The 22,786-nt window shown below is 36.9% G+C and overlaps 2 protein-coding genes across 2 annotated transcripts in view; one reads left to right on the top strand and one right to left on the bottom strand.

The window, feature by feature from the left end:
- Window positions 1-22,786, bottom strand: part of ART3 (ADP-ribosyltransferase 3) — a 147,085-nt gene that overhangs the window by 81,258 nt on the left and 43,041 nt on the right. The gene's annotated exons all lie outside the window — the stretch shown is intronic.
- Window positions 18,181-20,044, top strand: CXCL11 (C-X-C motif chemokine ligand 11). The gene is made up of 4 exons (XM_029944722.1): window positions 18,181-18,306; window positions 18,893-19,019; window positions 19,136-19,205; window positions 19,437-20,044. Exons 1-4 carry the CDS (start codon window positions 18,246-18,248, stop codon window positions 19,476-19,478), a joined length of 300 nt encoding a protein of 99 aa, XP_029800582.1. The 5' UTR covers window positions 18,181-18,245; the 3' UTR covers window positions 19,479-20,044.

Genomic DNA, 22,786 nt, shown 5'->3' on the forward strand with positions numbered 1-22,786 from the left:
TCAGGCCCTGTGTTGGCAGCTAACTCAGAACCTGGAGCCTGTCTCAGATTCTGTGTCTCCCTCTCTCTCTTTCTGCCCCTCCCCAACTTGTACTCTGTCTCTCTCTGTCTCAAAACTAAATAAACAAAAAATAAAATAAAATTTTAAAAAGGTGGTGCTGGGAGAACTAGACAGCAACATGCCGAAGAATGAAACTAGACCATTTTCTTACACCATACACAAAAATAAAACTCAAAATGGAGGAAGGACCTGAATGTGAGCCAGGAAACCATCAAAACCCTAGAGGAAAAAGCAGGAAACCTCCTTGACTGTTCAGCTGCAGTAATTTCCTGCTCGACAATCACCAAAGGCAAGGGGATCAAGAGCAAAAATAAACTACAGGGACCTCATCAAGATAAAAAGCTTCTGCTGCAAAGGAAACAATAAAAAAAAAAAAACTGATAGGCAACTGACAGAATGGGAAAAGATAGTTGCAAATAATATATTGGTTAAAGGGATAGTATCCAAAATCTATAAGGAACTCACCAAATTCCACACCCAAAAAACGAGTAATCCAGTGAAGAAATGGACAGAAGACATGAACAGACATGTCTCCAAAGAGGACATCCACATGGCCTACAGGCACATGAAAGGATGCTCAGTGTCACTCCTCATCAGGGAAATACAAATCAAAACCACACTGATACCACCTCACACTGGTCAGAGTGGCTAAAATGAACAAATCAAGTCTATAGATGCTGGCAAGGATGTGGAGAGAGGGGCACCCTCCTACACTGTTGGTGGGAATGTAAACTGGTGCAGCCGCTCTGGAAAACAGTATAGAGGTTCCTCAAAAAACTATCCATAGAACTCCCCTATGACCCAGCAATAGCACTGCTGTAGATCTACCCAAGGGACACAGAAGTGCTGATACATAGGGGCACATGTACCCCAATGTTCACAGCAGCAGTTTCAAAAATAACCAAATCATGGAAAGAGCCTAAATGTCCATCAACCGATGAATGGATAAAGTACTACATGGCAATAGGAAAGAATGAAATCTGGCCATTCATAGCAAAGTGGATGGTCCTCAAGGGTGTCATGCTAAGCGAAAAAAGGCAGAGAAGAACAGATACTATATGTTTTCACTCATAGGTCTAATAGGAGAAACCTAATAAGGGACCATGGGAAGGGGAAGGCAGGGGGGAAAGGAAGTTAGGGAGAGGGAGGGAGGCAAATCACGAGAGAATCTTGAATACTGAAAACATCCTGAGGGATGAAGAGAGAAGAGGAAAGGGGAGGGGGGTGATGGTCATGGAGGGGGGCACTTGTAGGGAAGAGCACTGGGTGTTATACGGAAATCAACTTGGCAATAAACTATTTAAAAAGCAAATAAAAAAAGGAAAACATTTATAAACTCTACATCAATTGGGTAATTTGAGATCATAATTAAAACTTCAGATGAATGACAAATTATAGAGTTCATAGGCTGGCAGTTTCTTTGGTGATTACAGAAACTAGATTTGCTTCCTTGAATTCTCTTTTACTTTTTTAAAGTTTATTTTGAGAGAGAGACACAGAGAGAGAATCTCAGGCAGGCTCTGCACTGTCAGCACAGACCTTGATGTGGGGCTCAAACTCACAAACTGTGAGATCTTGACCTGAGCAGAAGCTCAAATGACTGAGCTACCCAGGCATCCCTGGGATTCTCCTTTAATTTCAAGGAGAAACTTGTTTGAGTGGGTGAACCTGGAATAGTCAAATTTCAGAAACAACTAAAATAAGGCACAAATGACAAAGAATGCAGTTTAATTTTTCTCCTGCTTAATCAAAAAAAAAAAAGAGCAATGAGATATAGGGACTCAGTGAAGAGAGAAAGAAGGATTAGGAAGATTCAGAAAAGTTTCTAAAACATATAAATACAGTGTCTCTCCTCTCCATCTCATCTTTATTTAAAACTAAGTATAGGATCAAGATAGTACAATATACTAAGTGAATAACCAGACCTGCACTGTCCAAAATGGCAGCTCCTAACTTCACATGGCTACTGAACATTTGATATGTAACTAGTCCAATTTGAAGACAAACAAAAAGTAAAATCTCATTTAGTGTTTTATATTTATTATACACTGTTATAATTTGGATTAAATATACTATTAAGATTAATTTCTCTTGTTTACTTTCTAAATGTACACGCTAACCTATTTAAAATTAAGTACATGGCTCACAACATATTTCTACTGGATAAAGCTAGACAAGACAGGAAGTGCTCTAAAGACATGAAAAGAAGTTACTATGAATAGAAGGTGGCTTCATAAAGATATCAAAACTTAAAAGAAGGAAAGAATTTGGGAAAAGACTGCAAAGTGCATGCCATGCTAGACGAACCATATTATCATGAATACAAAGAAGAAGGATTTCTCAGGCTTACTAAATGAGAAGACATTCTGAAAGAAATTAATACCCTTCATGTGATATTAAAAGTTATTTAGGACAGAAAAAAATCATAATCCTGAAGAGACACATCTACAAAGCTAGTAAAAACCAGAGTAGGAAGGAGTGGTGATTTCCAGTAAACTTTAAGGCAGCGACTCTGATAAGAAGAGGCAGTAAAGAGAAAGAGTGTGAAGGAAGGAAAGAACATTTGCATTAGCACCTGCCAGAGCCTAATTAGACTTACGTTTTATATGGTTCAAAAAATTAGGTTAAAAGGTTAAGCACAAAACGAACCAGTCTTCCAATTCTGCATAATTTTAGATCTATTACCGACAACTTCAAGTGAAGAAATAAATGAACTCTCCTTAGCAACCAAACTGAAATTCAGCTCTGATTAAAGGCAGACAAGACTGGATTCACATGTGTAGGACAGCACCCCCTCCTTTAAAGTCACACAGAAGCAACAGCAGCTTCCCTACAGATGATGGAGTAGTCTTCCTCACAAAACAAAGAGCAGGATTTTTTTTTTCTTCTCCCCTGCCTTCTCTCTTATTCCCTCTTAAAATATTTACAAGTACACCCTGACCATCATATTAAAACTGTTAGGTGAAAAATGTTTGTTTGTATCCAAAGGGAGAAAAATCTGTTTCCAATGTTTTCATAGTATTATTTATATACTGCATAAAGGAAGAAAATAAAACAATATGCACAGAATTCTGAAGGAGAAAACTGTGATCCCTGAGTATTCTATCCAGCTAAATAGTAATTCACGAAGTAAGCAAAAGGAAGAGATAATATGCCCATGTTTCATGTAAATTTGAATTATGCCTACGATACTAAGCAAGTCATAGTTTATGCACAAAGTATTTTAGGAATGGGGCCTCTTGGCTGGCTTAGTTCGTGGGGTGCATGTAACTCTTGATCTTGGGATTGTGGGTTCAATCCCCACACTGGGCATAGAGATTACTTTAAAAAATAAAATCTTTTAAACAAATGTTAAAAATGTCAATTTCCAGAGGCGCTTGGGTGGCTCAGTCGGTTGAGCGTCCGACTTTGGCTCGGGTCATTATCTCACAGTTTATGGGTTCAAGCTCCACGTCGGGCTCTGTGCTGACAGCTGAGAGCCTGGAGCCTGCTTCAAATTCTGTGTGCCCCTCTCTTTCCCCCTCCCCTGCTCATGATCTGTCTCTCTCAAAAACAAATAAATGTAAAAAAAAAAAAGTAAAGAATGTCAATTCCCAGACATTTCTTTTCTTCTTAAAAAAAATAATAATCAAAATTCAATGTTTAAGAGATTGTCTTGGGGCACCTGGGTGGCTCAGTTGGTTGGGCATCCAACTTCAGTTCAGATCATGACCTCCCAGTTCATGAGTTTAAGCACTGTATCTGGCTCTGTGCTGACAGCTCAGAGCCTGGAGCCTGCTTCCTATTCTGTGTCTTCTCGTTCTCTGCCCCTCCCTTGTTCGCACTCTCTCTCTCAAAAATAAATAAACATTAAAAAATTTAAAAAACTAAGAGATTGTCTTATACCAAAACAACATGACAGCACAACTTCAGGTGTTAAACAGAAATATTCACTATTCTTTGCCTATATTTATGAACCATGCTGTTGTATTTATGCACTGGACTTCTTCTGCAAGGGATTTTCCTGATTACTATGTTACTTTTACTTCACAATTATTTAAGTTATTTTTCACACTTTGTAGCAATACCATCCAATGTTTAATTAAGTGAATATGCTTCTGTTAATGCTAAAAAAAAACACCCCAAAATAAATTAGGAACACTGTAAAATATTAGAGATAAAAGTTACTTTTTGAGTGCCAGGCACCTTTTTCTGAATACTTACCCTATAATGGCCCCATGAAAACAATGTACTATCTATAGAATATAAATGTTACATTATAAATATGTAAGTCATGTTATAAATAGTACTTCAGTTATCAATAAATGAGAAAACTGTGACTCAAAAAGTTGAGAAAACTGGCTCAGAACCACAAAGCTAGTAAGTAACAGGCTGCCTCCAGAGCCTTCCTTGTTAACTATAAATGCTCTACTGTATATCTAATGCTAAGAAAATGAAAAGCAACATTTAAGACAAAATAATGGATAAAGATTTATGAGATACAACAGTAAATTCCTTTTAGTTTACCCATTTTCCTATGGGAAAATTGGTCTTGAATCATATATGCTGAATGAATGAGAATGAATATTCCAGCTACGTTGATATTAATTAAAGACTAAGAGAAGCTGCTGGGAAGATGACAGACCAGGAGAACTGTAAACTCACCTCATCCCACTGATACTAGATAGCACTCATATCCATGTAAATAACCCAGAAAATGACCTGAAGACTGGAAGAACAAACTCCACAACTAAATGTAGAGAAGAGGCCACACTGAAGAGGACAGGAAGGGCGGAGATACAGTAAAGAGCTAAAGAGAAAGCTAAACAGACCCAGGAGACTGTCCTCAGGAGGGAGGGACCCTAGGGCACAGAGAGGGGAGAGAAACGGACCCTCACATTGGGGAGCCAGCACTCCCAGAGAAGATAAATCCCCAGAAGAGCTGACTGGAATAACCAAAGGGGCTAAATTTTGTTAACTTCTTACAACCAGCAGAACTTAAAACCTGCAATTTTAAAAACCAGGTAGCTGTCTTGGTGCTGGGGGGGCTGTGAGGGCAAGAGAAAACTGAGTCCCACCCTTGAAAAGACAACATAACAAATAACCCTTGAAGATACAGCACAGAAGCAGCAGTCGAGAGTTGTTTACTAATCACACAGCATGTCCTGTAGGGACAGAAATCTTTAGGAGACTCCTTCAGGAACAAAGGAGCTGGCATGCACCATTTCTCTCCTCATGAACATTTGCTGCCTAACTTGCTAATAATGCGTCCTCCCCACACCCCAAGCTTGAGAGAGAAGATCCTCCCCCAACCTCCAGCGAGGCCTACCTCTATCTCACAGCTGTCCTCCCTGCAAACCTTGCTAAACCATGCCTTCCCCCGCTTCCAATATGCTCTTGACCAGAGCCCATCCTAAGCCACGCCACAAGCCTCGTAGTGTACAAATAGTCCCAACAGAGGCTAGTACTACTCCTAAGTGATTCCTGCCCCAAAGAGGGAAAGATAAGCACACAAACCAGTCAGCCTGGAGTGATCTGGAGGCAGAAAGCTGATCAGACCCTGCCTACCAAAGAAAGCTTCTCAAGGTATAACACAAGGAACGCGCCCTCCAGTGTGGTGCTACTGCATCTCTGGCAAACACTTGGTCTGACTCAATTCAAGCCAAGGCAGCTCCAGACTGGCTTACTAACACCCTAGGGAACAAATACTGCCCACACAGGAAAAGAGAGCCAATGCAGACAACAGGAATGAAGGAAAAACTGTCTTCACCACAACAGCAGGGTACATACAACACACATAGGGAGACACCCGCAATGGGCCAAATTTTGGTGAACAGGACTACCGCAATGCAAAACACTACACAACCTCTTCTTCGAAAGACCACTACTCTCAAGAGCAAAAGACATACCTGAACTTTCCTAACACATAAAAACAGACACTGAGAGTTAGACAAAATGAGGAGGCAGAGGAATACATCTCCCAAAAAGCAAGGCAAAATCACAGTAAGAAACCGAAACAAAACAAAGGTAAATAATATACTCAATACAATTTAAAGTAATGATCATAAAGATACTCACTGTGCTCAAGAGTAGAGAACATCAATGGACCTTAACACAGAGATTTAAAAAAAGCCAATCAGAGATGAAGTACACAATAATTAAGTTATACACAGTAAAATATACTATGGAATAAACAGCAGGCTGGAAAAATGAGTAGAAAAATTGGTGGCTTGGAAAACAGATTAATGGAAAATAATCAAGCTGAGCAGGTAAAAGAAAAAAATTATGCAAAGTGAGGACAGGGAACCCAGAGATACTATGAAATATAATAACATTTGCATTCTAGGGATCCCATAAGAAAAAGACAGAAAAAGGGCAGAAAATTTAGTTGAAGAAACAGCTGAAAATTTCCTGAATCTAGATAAGGAAACAAAAATCCAAATCCAAGAGGCACAAAGATCCTCCAACAAAATCAACCCAAGGAGATCCATACCAAGACACATAATAATTTAAATAGCAAAGAAGAGACCGAGCATTTTAAAAGCAACAGGAAAAAGAAAACAGGTTACATACATACAAGGGTAAAAACCCTTAAGGCGACCAGCTGATTTTTCAGCAGAAACTTTGCAGGCAGAAGAGTAGCATAATATATTCAAAGTGCTGAAAGGGAAAAATCTGTCACCAAAAATACTCTATCCAGCAAGACTATCTTTCAGAATACAAGGAATAAAGAATTTCCCAAACAACAATTAAAGGAATTCATGACAACTAACCCAACCCTATAAGAAATGTTAAGGGGAATTTTTACATATGAAGAACAAAAATAGTAAAAATAAGTGTGTTATCTGTTATAATCATTAAAAGGACTCACAAAATAAAAGGACATAAATAAAATATGAGACCATATACCTAAAACAGAGGATAGGGGGAGTAAAGAATGGATTTAAACTTAAGCAACCACCAACTTAATGTAGACTGCTATATCCAGAAACTGTATGAACAAGTCAAAAATCAAAAACTAACAATAGTTCTCCAAAAATAAAGAAAAAGGAATCCAAATATATCACTAAAGAAAACCAACTAATTGTGAAAGAGAGCAAAGAAAGGAAAAAAGAACTACAAAAATAACCATAAAACAAGTAACAAAATGGCAACAAATACATACATATCAACAACTACTTTAACTGTAAATGGACTAAACACCAATCAAAAGACATAGGGTAATGGAATGGATTAGAAAAACAAGATTCATCAGCGAGAACAGGGGAAGATGGCAGTGGAATAGGAGGACCCTCGGCTTACCATGTACCATGAATACAACTAAACTATCAGATCATCCTCAATACCCCAGAAATCTATCTGGAGACTGGCAGAACAACTCCACAGCTAAAGGTATAGAAGAGGACACATCAAGGAAGATAGCGAGTGCAGAGACGTGGTGTGGGAGACAAATGGATGGTGATTTCCATGGTGGGGAGAAAATCTCAGTTGTGGAGAAGGGTAAGAGACAGACTGGACACACAGGGGAGCACACACATGGAAGACAAATCCCCAAAGCAACAGGCGTGGTAAGTGAAAGAGGCTAAATTTCATTAGTGCTTGCAACTAAGAGGGTTTAAAGCCTGGTGTTTTAAAGGTCAGTGGGCTTGGCTCAGGGAGAGTTCCGAGGGCATCTGGGCTGCTCTTGTAGAGAAGGCAGGTCAAACAGCCTGAGGACATACAGAATGGACAGTTGAATGACGCACACTTGGGGCACACAGTGGGGCGGTTATTCACTCATGTCAAGTGTGTCTCAGAGGACAATGCTCATGGAGAGATCCCCCTGGGAACAAAGGAACTGGTAGGTGCTATTTCCCTCTCCAACCCCTCAATGTAAGAATAGGAGTACCTGCAGCACCAACACTTGCTTACACCGAGCCCCATCCCCTGCACTCTTGTGGAATTGCCCTTCAAAGCCACACTTGCCTCAATCCTAGCATGGTGGGGACCCTACCCCAGAAGACTGGCCCAAACCCCTGCCAACAGTGTCTCTCTGAACCTGAGAGTTTTGTAAAGCCTTGATTCTGATGGTGGTCGAGACTGGTCTCATTTCACAAGCAGACTAGAGGATACCTAGTTAAAACCTGCCACATCTGGCCAGGGACCGAACACTGCACACAACAGGCAAAGAGAACCTCTGCAGATGATCGGCCTGAAAGATAAGGCAGCCAGGACACAACAGCATGCAGCACACATTTGAAACACTCGCTGATGCACCAGGCACTGGAAAATGGCGGACACTACACTGTAGGGCACTACAGGGCCACTTCTTAAGACCATTACCCTCAAAAACAGGAGAAGTAGCTGACTATTCTACCCACAGAAACAGGCATAGAGATTTACACAAAATTAGAAGACAGTGGAATTTGCCCCAAATGAAAGAACAGGACAAGGCCACAGCTACAAATATAAGCAAAACAGATATAAGTAACATGGCTGATAGAGAATTTAAAGTAATGATCATAAAGACATTCACCAAACTTGACAAGAGTGGAAGGCATCAGTATAAGACCCTTAATGCAGAGATAAGTAATAATGTAGCAGAGACAAAGGGTTTACTAAATGAAATGAGAAACACACTTGATGGAATGAACAGCAGGCTGGGAGAAAGGGAGAAATGAATTAGTGACCTAGAAAACAAAGTAATGGAGAGTAATCAAGCTGAACAAAAGAGAAGAAAGACTAATGCAAAGTAAGAATAGACTTAGGCAACTCAGTGATTCCATCAAATGTATAGCATGTAAATAAAATAACATTCTTCCAGAAGAAGAGAAAAAGGGGCAGAAAAATCTATTTTAAGAAAGTACAGTTGGAAAATTCCCTAATCTGGGAGAAGGAAACAAATATCCAGTTTTGATGCCAAGAGGCACCAAAAACCCACAACAAACTCAACAAAAGCAGATCCACACCAAGACATATTGTAATTAAAATGGCAGAATGTCATGAAACAGGAAAAAAAATTTTAAGGCAGCAAGACGAAAGAAAACAGTTATATACGAGGGAAACCTCCTAAATCTATCAGTGATTTTTCAGCATAAAGTTGGAAAGCCTAAAAGGAGTGATGAATGAGAAAAATACTCAATCAAAAATACACTATCTAGCCAGGCTATCATTCAGGATAGAAGGGGAGATAAAGAGTTTTCCCAAAAACCAAAAATGAAAGGAGTTCATTGACTACTAAACTAAACCTGAAAGAAATATTAAAAAGGACTCTGAGTGGAAAGGAAAGACCAAAATGACAGTATGAAAAAAAGAAACACAAAAGAAGCAAAAAAAAATGAGTATTTCTATTAAAAAATCAGTCAAGGAACTCACAAAATTAAAGGATCTGAAACAGGACACCATATACCTAAAACATAGGGGAGAAAAGGACTAAAAATTGGTTTCAAACTTAAAATATCATCAACATAATGTAGACAGCTATATTCACAAGAGATTACATACAAACATAATGGTAACAACAAATCAAAACCCAATAATAAATATGCAAAGAATAAGAAATGCAAATGTAACTCTGAAGAAAGCCAGCAAACCATGAGAGAAAGAGAAGAAAGGATTGATAGAGTAAGCAGTCAGTTAGACACGAGCTGGAGGCAAAGGCAGTGACACATTAGAAGCCTCAGGGCATTTCTGGATTCTCTATTCTATTCCTTTGGTCTATGCGTCTGTTGTCATGCCAATACCATCTGTCTTGATGATTACAGACTTGTAATACAGGTTAAACTCTGGGATTGTGACGCCTCCAGCTTTGGTTTTCCTTTTTCAATTACTTCGGCTATTTGGGGTCTTTTGTGGTTCCAGACAAATTTTAGGACTGTTGTTCTAACTCTGAGAAGAATGTTGGTGCTATTTTGATTATGACTGCACTGAATGGGTAGACTGTTTTGGGGAGTACCGACATTTTAACAATATTTGTTTTTCCAATCTGTGAGCATGGAATGTTTATCCGTTTGAGTCTTCTATTTTTTTCATAGTTCATGCTTTTTATAGTTTCAGAGTTCAGTTTTCTTTGACCTCTTTGGGTAGGTTTGTTCCTAGATATTTTATGGTTCTTGGTGCAATTATAAATGGAATCCATTCTTTGATATCTCTTTCTGTTGCTTCATTATTGGTGTATAGACATGCAAACAATTTCTGTACACTGATTTTTATATCCTGCCACTTTGCCAAATTCATGTATTAGTTCTAGCAGTTTTTTGGTGGAGTCTTTTGGGTTTTTCATGTAGAGTATCAACCTTGTCATTTGCAACACTGTGGATGGAAATGAAGAGTATTAAGTGAAATAAGTCAGAGAACAACAGGTATCATATGATTTCACTCATACGTAGAATTTGAGAAACTTAACAGAAAACCACAGGGGAAGGGAAGGAAAAATAAGATACAAACAGAAATGGGAGGCAAACCATCCATAAGAGACTCTTAAATACAGAGAACTGAGTGTTTATGGGGCGAGAGGGTTGGGGGGGAGGGGAAAATGGGTGATGGGCACTGAGGAGGGCACCTGTTGGGATGAGCACTGGGTGTTGTATGTAGCGATGAAGCAAGGGAATCTACTCCTGAAGCCAAGACTACACTGTATGTTAGCTAACTTGACAATTTAAAAAATTAAAAAATAAAAAACCTAGAAACTCAAATGCTTAACTAAAATTCAAGTAAAAAAAATTTTTTAAGGGGGGCCTCCAGGGACAACATCCTGACTTTGTGGCTTTTGACATTTTTAACATCTTGGGCTCATAGCTTCCAACACGCTGGGGCTGACAGACAAAGAGCCACAAGTGCAGAATATGCACTCTTCTCTTTAACCTCTATCCCAGATTAAATTAGAGCTTCATTAGATTTACATTGTGATTCTGATGCGCCCCCTCCCCCGACTGTGCAGGAAGACAGCTATGACAATGGTAGTCTGGCAAGAACCTTGTACCACCAGAGGCACATGGGTGGCTCAGTTGGTTGAACATCTTGATTTTGGCTCAAGTCATTATCCCAAGGTTGTAAGATTGAGCCCCACATAAGGCTGCAGGCTGAGCATGAAGCCTGCTTAAGATTCTCTTTCTCTCTCCTTCTGTCCCTCTCTCCTACTCATGCTCTCTTTCAAAAACAAACAAACAAACAAACAAACAAACAAAAAAAAGGCCTTGTAGGGCCAAAAACTCCCTCTTAGAACCAGTAGGAGGAGTCTCTTAGATGAAAAGAAACAAGATCAGTCAGGGCCACCCTAGCTATAACCCATAATCTCTGGAAACATAATAAGAAAAGATACCCCTGGGGTTCTTGCTCTCCCACCATGAGAGTGTACTGCCCTTTTTTTTTTAATGTTTTTTATTTATTTTTGAGACAGACAGGGATGGAGTATGAGTAAGGTAGGGGCAGAGAGAAAGAAAGGGAAGGAGACACAGAATATGAAGCAGGCTCCAAGCTCTGAGCTGTCAGCACAGAGCCTGACACGGGGCTTGAACTCACAAACCATGAGATCATGACCTGAGCTGAAGTTGGCACCCAAACGACTGAGCCACCCAGGCACTCAAGTTTGTACTGTCTGTAATACTGTGCTTGCTACTTTCCTTCTGGTTGTCTTTATTTGAGTGCACATCCTCATGTAAATCTTTCATGAGGAATTCAAGAACTGAGACCTCAATTCACACAATGCAGACTCTCCCAATGATAACTTCAGAGAGACAACCACAAAACAAGTAATAAAATGACAATATATATCTACCAATAATTATTTTGAATATAAATGGACTAAGTGCTCAACTCAAAATACATACAATGAAACAATGGATAAAAAATAAGACCCATCTATACACTGACTACAGGAGACTCATTTTAGATTTAAAGACACCTGTAGATTAAGAGTGAGGAGATGGAGAAACATCTATCATGCAAATGGATATCAAAAGAAAACCAGAGTAGAAATACTTAGAGAAAATAGATTTTAAAACAAAGACTGGATCAAAGACAAAGAATACTATATATTAAAAAAGAAGACAATCCACCAAGGTGATATAGGTTAAAAACTGTAAATACTTAGGCACCCAATCATAGAAGCACCCAAATACATAAAACAGTTAATAACAAACATAAAGAAACCAACTGATAGTAATAGAATAGTAGCAGTGAAATTTAGCACTCCACTTACATCAATGGACAAATCATCCAATCAGAAAATCAACAAGAAACAATGGCTTTAAATGATACATTACACCAGGTGAATCTAACAGATCTTCAGAATATTCCACCCTAACACTGCAGAATACACATACTTTTCAAGCGCACACAGAACACTCTCATGAATATTTGGTTACTAAGCAAGCCTAAACAAATTGAAAAATATTTAAGCCATACCATGCATCTATTCTGACCAGAATGCTATGAAACCAGAAACCAACCATAAGAAAAAGTCTGTAAAGACCACAGATACATGGAGGTTAAATGACATGCTACTAAATAATGAACGGGTTACCCAGGAAATCAGAGATATCCATAACTACACAGAAACAAATGAAAATTAAAACATAACGATCCAAAACTTTTGGGACGCACCAAAAACTGTGCTAAGAGGGAAGTTTATAGCAATAAAGGCCTACATCAAGAAGAAAGAACAATCTCACATAAATAATCTAAGAATACATATAAGGGAGCTAGAAAAAGAACAACAAACAAATGCAAAGCTAGAAGAAGGAAGAAACTTTTTAAAAACTGGAGAAGAAATGAAATGGAAACAAACAAAACCACCCCAAGAGAAGAGATCAACAAAACTGATAAATCTTTAACCAGACTCAGCCAAAAAGAGGACTCAAATAAACAAAATCACAAATGAAAGAGAAGAAATAACAACTGGTAACACAGAAATACAAAGAATTGTAAAAGAATGTTATGAAAAATGATATGCCAACCACCTACCCACTGAATCTGGAAAAAATACAAAATCTGAAGACAGATTACCAGCAATGAAACTGAATCAGTAATCAAAAAACTCCCAACAAACAAAAGTCCAGGACCAGATGGCTTCACAAGCAAATTCTACCAAATATTTAAAGTTAATATCCATTCTTTTCAAACTAAAAAAATTGAAGAGGAAAGAAAACTTATAAGTTCATTCTATGAGACCATGATACCAAAACCAAAGAAAGACGCTACAAAAAAGAGATATTGCAGGCCAGTATTTCTGATGAACACAGATTCAAAAATCCTGAACAAAATACTAGCAAATTGAATCCAACAATACATGAAAAAACAATCATTCACCATAATCAAGTTAAATTTATTCCTGGGTTGCAAGGGTGGTTCAATATTTGCATCAATCAATATAATGCATCACATCAGTGAGAGAGAGGATAAAAACTATTTGATCATTTCAATAGATGCATAAAAAGCGTTTGACAAAGTACAACATCCATTCATAATAAAAACCCTCAAGAAGGTAGGTCTAGAGGGAATACATCTCAACATAATAATATGAAAGACCCACAGCAAATGTCATTCTTGATGGTGAAAGAGAGAGCTTTCCCAAGGTCAGGAACAAGTACATTCATTCTGACCAATTTTATTCAACACAGTACTAAAAATCCTAGTCACAGCAATCAGACCATGAAAAGAAACAAAAGTCATTCAAATTGGTAAGAAAGAAGTAAAACTTACACCATCTGTAGATAACATGATACTATACAGAGAAAACCCTAAAGACTTCACCAAATTTCTACTAGAACTGATAAATGAATTCAGTAAAGTCACAGGATACAAAAATCAATGTACAGAAATCTATCACATTTCTGTATACTAATAATGAAGCAGCAGAGAGATTAAGAAAAGAACTCCATTTATAACTGCACCAAAAGTAATGAAATATCTAGAAATTAAACTTAACCAAGGAGTTTAAAGACCCATACTCTGGAAAGCATTAAACACTGATGAAAGCAACTGAAGGTAACATGAAAAAATGGAAAGACATTCCATGTTTACAGACTGAATGAACAATAATTGTTAAAATACCTATACTACCCAAAGCAACCTACACATTTAATGCAATCTCTATCAATATACCAACAGCATTTTTCACAGAACTTCAACAAGCAATCTTAAAATTTGTATGGAACTGCAAAGACCCCAACTAGCCAAACCAATCTTGAAAAAGAAAATCAAAGCTAGAGGTATCACAATTCCCAATTTCAAGTTATACTACAAAGCTGAAGTAATCAAAACAGTACGGTAATGTCTCAAAAATAGACACATGCACGGATGAAACATAACAGAAAACCCAGAAATAAACTTACAGTTATATGGTCAATTAATCTTTGACAAAGGAAGAAAAATATGCAACTGGAAAAAAAATCTCTTCAACAAACAGTGGCAAAACTAGATGACAACATGCAAAAGAATAAAACTAGCTCACTTTTATACACATTACACAAAAATAAACTCAAAATGGATTAAAGACCTGAATGTGAGACCTGAAACCATAAAAATCCTAGAAGAGAACACAGTCAGAAATGTGACATTGGCTGTAGCAATATTTTTCTAAATATGGGAAACAAAAGCAAACAAACCACTGGGACTACATCAAAATAAAAAGGTTCTGCATAGAAAAGGAAACAATCAACAAAATTAATAGGCAAACTATGGAATAGGAGAACATATTTGCAAATGACAGATCTGATAAACAGTATCCAAATACATAAAGAACCTATACAAATCAACACCAAAAAAATAATAATAAAACAATAATCAAAAGAAAAATATGAGCAAAAGACATGAAAATAAACAGATGGTCAACAACCACATGAAAAATGTTCAACATCACTTATTATCAGGAAAATGCAAATCAAAAGTACAATGAAATATCACTCCACAACTGTTAGAATGCCTAAAATCAAAACACAAGAAACAACAAGTATTGGTGAGGACACAGAGAAAAAGGAACCCTTGTACATTGTTGGTAGGAAATCAATCTAGAGTAGCCTCTGTGAAAAAAATTGTGGAGCTTCCTCAAAAAATTAAAAATATAACTACTGTATGATCCAGTAATCACACTACTGGGTATTTACACGAAGAATATGAAAACATCAATTCAAAAGGATATGTGCACCCCTATATTAACTGCAGCATTATTTACAATAGCCAAATTATGAATGCAGCCCAAGTGTCCATCCAAAAATGAATGGATAAAGAAGATGTGATAGACATATATGATGAAGTATTATTTAGCCATAAAAAGAATGAAATCTTACCAGTTACACCAGCATGGATGGAGCTAGAATATAATGGTAAGCAAAATAAGCCAGAGAAAGACAAATACCATATGAAGTAACCCATACGTGAAATCTGAGCTACAAACAAAGGAATAAAAAGAGACAGTGCAAAAAAACCAGACTCTTTTTTTTTTTTTTTTTTGAGAGACAGAGAGAGATAGCATAAGCAAGGGACAGTGAGAGAGAGAGGGAGACACAGGATCTGAAACAGTCTCCAGGCTCTGAGCTCTCAGCACAGAGCCCAATGCAGGGCTCGAACCCAAGAACCGTTGAGATCAGGACCTGAGCCGAAGCCGAACGCTTAACCAACTGAGCCAACCAGGTGCCCCCAGACTCTTACCTATAAAGAACAGTTACCAGAGGGAAGGTGGATGGGTGGATGGGTGACATTAAGAGAACTAAGAGTATACTTATCTTGATGAGCACTGAGTAATATATGGAATTGTTGAATCATATTATACATCTGAAACTATTAAACACCGTAAGTTAATTATAATGGAATGAAAATAGCTTTTGGAATCAGATATTATATACAACCTGACTAAAAACCACTACACTGTATATTTTACAAAGGTAAATTTGGGGGATCTAAATGATAGCTCAATAAAAAATTAGATTATGAAAATAATAAAGACTAAGTTTAAAAACTTTAAGTTGTTAAAAAATTATATATGGAATATATGTAAATAAGTGTGATTTCAGGATAAAATTTAAATGATAATTCTCAAAACAGATGCTCAATAATAAAAAAGAATCATCTGAAAACAGTAAATGACCTCTATATCCCAGATTATGTAACAAAATTAGGATATATTCTCATCTTGCAAAAGGAAGAACTACAAGATACTGTTTACAGTTCATGTAAATAGAAAAAGGTAACAAAAATTTTAAAGATTACTAGAGCAAAATGTAAAATAATGTATTTTTTCAAATCACTTAAGAAAAATGTTAAAGGAAAGAGATTTAAATGAGAAAGCAATCTGTGAATGCAAACTGCTGCAGTGCCTATAAAAAAATGGAGGTTACTCAAAATTTTAAAATAGAATTACCATATGATTCAATAATCACACTATTGGGTATTTAACCAAAGAATATGAAACCATTAATTCGAAAGGATATATGCATCCTAATTTTAATAAGTAGGTCACAGAAACAGCCCTAGTTTCCATCCAGAGATGAATGGATAAAGATGTGACACACACACACACACACACACACACACACGGAATTATTATTCAGCCATAAAAAAAGAATGAAATCTCACCATTTGCAACATGGATGGATCTAAAAAAGTGTGATACTAAGTGAACTTAGTCACTCAGAGAAGACAAATACCATATGATCTCACTCTTATGTGGAATTTAAGAAACAAACAAACAAAAACAAACAATGGAAAAAAAGACACAAACCAAAAAACCAACCCTTAACTGTAGTGAACTGATGGTTACCAGAGAGGTGGTGAGTGAGGGAAATACGTGAAATAGATGAAGGTTAAGAGTACATTTATCATGATCAGCAGTGAGTAAAAGTACATAATTTTTTTAACCACTATATTGTACACCTGAAACTAATAGGATACTGCTTGTTAACTGCACTGGAATTTAGAAAAAGGAAAAAAAAAACAGGAGAGCATTTTTTTAATGTTTTTTATTTATTTTTGAGAGACAGAGAGAGAGTGCGAGCAGGGGAGGGTCAGAGAGAGAGGGAGACACAGAATCTGTCAGCACAGAGCTTGATGCGGGGCTCGAGCCCACGAACCGTGAGATCATGACCTGAGCTGAAGTCAGACTGAGCCACCCAGGTGCCCCAACAGGGAAGCATTTTTAAAAGTTTACACACAACTAGTTATCCACTAAATAATTAAATTCACCCATTAAAGGTCCCCTAGGCATAACATTTTATTTATTCTTTTTTTTTAATATTTATTTTTTCTAGAGAGTGACGGAGCAAGAGAGAGAGCAGAGAAGAGGCAGAAAGAGAGGGAAGCACAGAATCCAAAGCAGGCTTCAGGCTTTGATCTGTCAGCACAGAGCCCTAAGTGGGGCTCAAACTAAGGAGCCTTGAGATCATGACCTGAGCCAAAGTCAGATACTTAACCAACTGAGCCACCCAGGTGCCCCAGCATATAACCCATTTAAAACAAACAGCTCTAGATAGCGTAAGTGGAAAAGGTAAAAGATACATGAGAAAAGAGAGTCATTTTTTTTAATCCACAAGTCCTACAACTTTATACTGTAAATAACAGTGCTAAAATTTATATAAAGTAAAAACTGTTAAACGTGCAAAAAGAAATGGACATAAATTCAGAAGTACAGGGACACTTGTTTAGATGTGCAATTATAGTCAGCGTAAATATAAATAAAGTTAAATAAATGTCATTTGATGTCAAATAAGGTACCCCTTATGTGAGAATCTGGACCTAAAAGCAAAAATAAGGTGATAAAAACTGTTTTAAAATGTTCTTTTATATAGCTACATGAAGAAGAGAGGATGAATAGACTGAAAATAGGAACACAATCTTCCTGAATGGCAATCAGAATTCACTGCTCCTTGTTAGCTCCACAATGAAATACATTTCCTAGAAATGCTACTTTGAGAAGGCTAGTTCCCATCTGGGTGCACTCTATTCTGTATTTATATAGCTCTTTTCTCTTTACAAAGTGCTTTCACATTCCCATTACTTGCAGCACTGTAACATATAAGAAAGGACTGTGAAACCTAATAATAAAACAGAAACTCCTGGAAGCAAAAAAGGAGCATGACTCAAGGAGGGGAATTCCTGTTGCCCTACGAGGATTGCAGGTGTATAAAAATGCCCTACACATGCCGATCAAGGACTGCCTTTCATGTTCAGCATTTCTACTCCTTCCCAGAAGAGTATTAAGGCTGAAGCAGGAGCAACAGCGGTGAAAGACAAACATGAGTGTGAAGGGCATGGTTATAGTCTTGGCTGTGATATTCTGTGCTACAATTGTTCAAGGTATATAGTACTTTTTATTTCTTAACCTATAAATTTCATTTCTAATGCTTCAAATGTCTTTTCTTCCATCTTTTCCTGAAAGATTCAGTAAAATTTTATTTAACCTCATACATCAGAAGTTACTACTGCTTTGGCAGAAAATATTTGAAGTGTGTAAGGCACCAGAGATGATTACTGAAACTAGATGATTACATGATAAACTTCATGGAATTTCTTATTTGGGTACAATATCTGGCAAAAGCCTTTAGCAATAATCTTAAATGTCTGTTAAGAAGATTTTATATGAGGTAATGTTATTAGCTTCCTGGAAAAATTCTTGAGCCTAAAAGCAATAGGCAAATAAGCTTAATCTCCAATAAACTTTCAAGTTTCCCTTTATTCTTTAATGGTCTGTTTACAAATTCAAAGAGAAAATCAACATCTTACTTCGGTTCCTTTCCCAGTGATAGCAGTGTCAAGTGCTATCTGACAAATTGCTATCTTTATCCTTAATGAAAACCCTGCTTACCTTTTTCACCAGGATTATAAGCTACAGCCATCTGCTACAATCAGATGTATTAGTAACTGACGCTATGATCTGTTCTAGGTTTTCCCATGTTCAAAGGGGGACGCTGTCTTTGCATAGGCCCTGGAGTAAAAGCAGTGAAAGTGGCAGATATTGAGAAAGCCACAATAATTTACCCAAGTAACAACTGTGACAAAACAGAAGTGATGTAAGTAATGAACTCGCTAAAGATGACAGCAGAAGAAGCTTTTTTGTTTTGTGTTTTTGTTTTGCTTATGTTTTTCCATCCAAAATTTAAGACTGTTTTTGATCTTCCCTTAACAGTATCACCCTGAAAGCACACAAAGGACAAAGATGCCTAAATCCCAAATCGAAACAAGCAAACATAATCAAGGTAGGGTACCAGATTACTTCTATTTTATAACTGGTTTTATCCAAGACAGATCTTTTGAAAAAACAGACAACTGCAAATAAGATTCTGCTATGATTTTATGTGAAGCATTGTGATAAGAGGTCTTTGGTTATACCTAGCTTTCCTTTCCTGCTATATGTTTTACATGTCACCTCAATCACTTGGAGACAAGAATAGCACAATGTTTATAAACCTCTCATTTTCTCATTTCAGAAAATTAAAAGAATGAATTTTTTAAAATATCAAAATGTATGAAGTCTGGGAAAGAAAATTTGAAAACCCAGAACAAGTTTAACTGTGACAACTGAAGTGATAAGAATTCCACAATAGGAAAGTGATTTTCTCCTGCCTGTTGAAATGTACATTCATGCATTTCTGGGTCAGAGAACCTCAGAGTTCTGTTGGTTATAATTATTCTGTGACTATAAAAACATTTCTGTATCTGTAAGTTATGTGTCTATACTTGATCTCTCTGCTATATTACAATCGAGACATTATTACTGGACTTAAGACCTTTTAAGTCAAAAGCATACATGTGTGTAATAAACATTCCCTAAGTAGTTTTTAATGCAAATCCATTTTTACCCCAAAATCATATAGCACATATATACATAGGGAAAAAGTTCTTATATATGTATTTCCATTTTATAAAAAGTCCATAATTCATGAAATGTACTATGAAAAACATAAGCTAAGGAAAACTAGTATGAGTGCAAATATTTCATAACTGAACTAGTGGCTTTGGTCTTTGATTTTTTTCAGCACCTTTTTTTTTCATGGAGACGTTTTAATGCAATAAAGATGTATGTGTTTACTATGTATTTTGTTGTATCTATTCTTATAAATTATACGTGAATTTTTTGGACACATTATAAATATAAAATACTTTTGTCTACCAAAAACATGTTGAAAAATAAATGTCTGGCAATCACCTTTACTTTTGGGGGATCTTTTTTTAATTTAAATACCAATTAGTTAACAAACAGTGTAGTATTAGTTTCAGGTGTAGAATTTCATGATTCATACAACACCCAGTGCCCATCACAAGTGCCCTCCTTCTCCCTATCACCTATTCAACCCATCTCCCCTTCCATCTCCCCTCTGGTAACCATCAGTTTGTTCTCTATAATTAAGAATCTTGGCTTGCCTCTCCTTTTTTTTTCCTTCCCTATGTTCATTTGTTTTCTTAAATTCCACATATGTGTGAAATCATATGGTATTTCTCTTTCTCTGACTTATGTTACTTAGTGTACTACTCTCTAGCTCCATCCACATCATTGCAAATGGCAAAATTTCACTCCTTTGGATGCCTGAGTAATAATCCATTTATAAATATATCACATCTTCTTTATCCATTCATCAGTAGATGGATATTTGGGCTCTTCCCATTATTTGGCAATTGATGAGGTACAATATCCATTCATGATAAAAACCCTCTCAACAAAGTAGGGTGAAAGGGAACATACCTCAATGTAATAAAGGCCATATACAAAAGACTCACAGATAATACCATCCTCAATGAGGAAAAACTGAGAGCTTTCTCTCTGCAGCCAGAAACAGGCAGGGATGTCCAGTCTCACCATTGTTATTTAATACAGTACTGGAAATCCTAGTCACAGCAATCAGACAACAAAAAGAAAAGGCACCCAACTCAGCAAGGAGGAAGTCAAACTTTCACTATCTGCAGATGACATGATACTCTATACAGAAAACCCGAAAGACTCTACCAAAAAACTGCTAAACTGATACACAAATTCCACAAAATCGCAGTATACAAAATCAATGTACAGAAATCTCAGCAGCAGAAAAAGAAAACAAGGAATCAATCCCATTTACAACTGCACCAAAATGTATAAGATATCTAGGAATAAACCTAACCAAAGAGGTAAAAGATCTGTATGCTGGGATTCTTTTTCTTAGAAAAATATATAACCTACTTTTTTAGTCATGCGTATACCATAAAATTTTGGGATACCTAGACAGTTTTACTGTGAAATGAATCAAAATCAGTTTTTTTCCTACCCAAATACCACAACCCTTCTTAAAACAAAAACATCTTATGTTTTCCAAATATTAAGATACCTTCAAGGGCGCCTGGGTGGCTCAGTCAGTTCAGTGTCCAACTTCGGCTCGGGTCATGATCTCACAGTTCATGGGTTCGAGCCCCACGTCAGGCTCTGTGTTGACAGCGGAGAGCCTGGAGCCTGCTTCTGATTCTGTATGTCCCTCTCTCTCTGCCCCTCCCCTGCTCATGATCTGTCTCTGTCTCTCAAAAATAAATGTGTTAAAAAAATTGTTTTTAATGATGCCTTTAAAATTTTTAGCTTATATTTCAAGAAATATATAGCCACCTGGCATCACATAGAATTGTTTAAAAATATAATGGGTAGTTGTGAAAAACAACTGTTTCCTTTTTTTAAGGGGTCTTCCTATGCTCAAACCCTTTTCTTATGTAGGGTAAATCCCTTATTATGGGAGTCTGGGTTGGAGGCCAACAGAGAAACTCAAAGGAAGAAGATCCTCCCAGGCAACCAAAGTAAGGTCTAAGCTAGACGACTCCAATTCTGGACTTTGAACTCCCGCTACCACAAAGATGCTATCAGTAAGAAAAGTATTTAAAGTGACAGTATTAGTAGTGTAAATCCTAGAATAGTGGCTTCCTAAGACATATTTCTGAGCATGACTATGGATAGTCTCTCCTGCAACATAGCTCCCTTCAGATTTTGTCCATTTTCCAAGCCTGATCTTCAGTCTTCCTGTAGATTCTTCAACAATTAATTCCTTTTCTCCTAAAGCTAAATAAACAGTGTTGGTTTCCCTGCATGTAACCAAAATCTCAGCTGATACAGCACTTTATATAGACAACTATGTATTTGAAAAGTGAAAATATTTGTTATAGAATTATCATAATGAGGTATTTCTATTTATTTAAAAACAAATAAAAGATTTTAATGTACCATTTTCCATTGATATCAAAGAGCCAACCATAAAGAAAGTCAGAGAATGGACAGAGAAGTAAATAGCAGAGCAGGGTGCCTGACACCAACAGGCCCTCTTACTGACTGGCTTTTTGACTAGTGCCTACAAGCAATAATGAGAAACCATGTGTTATCCAGGATATTTGTATATAAATCTCTATAACTTATACCACATATTTACACTGTGATATACAACATATAGTATACAGATAATAGCATAATATAGATATACAGCATATAGATTTTATATACATATCATAAACTTATATAAATTTCCATATTGAAATGAGACTTCTATATAAATTCTCTGGATAGTTTTAAGACCTGGATTTAGGGGAGCTAAGTGGCTTAGTCAAATGTCCAACATCAGCTCAGGTCATGATCTCATGGTTCATGGGTTCAAGGCCTTCATTGGGCTCTGTGCTGACAACTCACAGCCTGGACTCTGCTTCAGAGTCTGTGTCCCTCTGGCTCTCTCTGCCCCTTCCCTGCTCATGCTCTCTCTTTCTCTCTCAAAATGAGACTATGTTAAAATATATATATATATATATTTAAAAAATAATGTCTACACTGATTAGCCTATCT

Source organism: Suricata suricatta, chromosome 1, assembly GCF_006229205.1.
Source record: "Suricata suricatta isolate VVHF042 chromosome 1, meerkat_22Aug2017_6uvM2_HiC, whole genome shotgun sequence".
NCBI classification, from domain to species: Eukaryota; Metazoa; Chordata; class Mammalia; order Carnivora; family Herpestidae; genus Suricata; species Suricata suricatta.

What these genes read in the sequence shown, in the direction of transcription:
- CXCL11 (XM_029944722.1), top strand. Translation starts at nt 18,246, where the DNA reads ATGAGTGTGAAGGGCATGGTTATAGTCTTGGCTGTGATATTCTGTGCT. An exon ending in TGTGACAAAACAGAAGTGAT is followed by an intron (nt 19,020 to 19,135) that starts GTAAGTAATGAA and finishes TTCCCTTAACAG; the next exon opens with TATCACCCTGAAAGCACACA. An exon ending in AACAAGCAAACATAATCAAG is followed by an intron (nt 19,206 to 19,436) that starts GTAGGGTACCAG and finishes TTCTCATTTCAG; the next exon opens with AAAATTAAAAGAATGAATTT.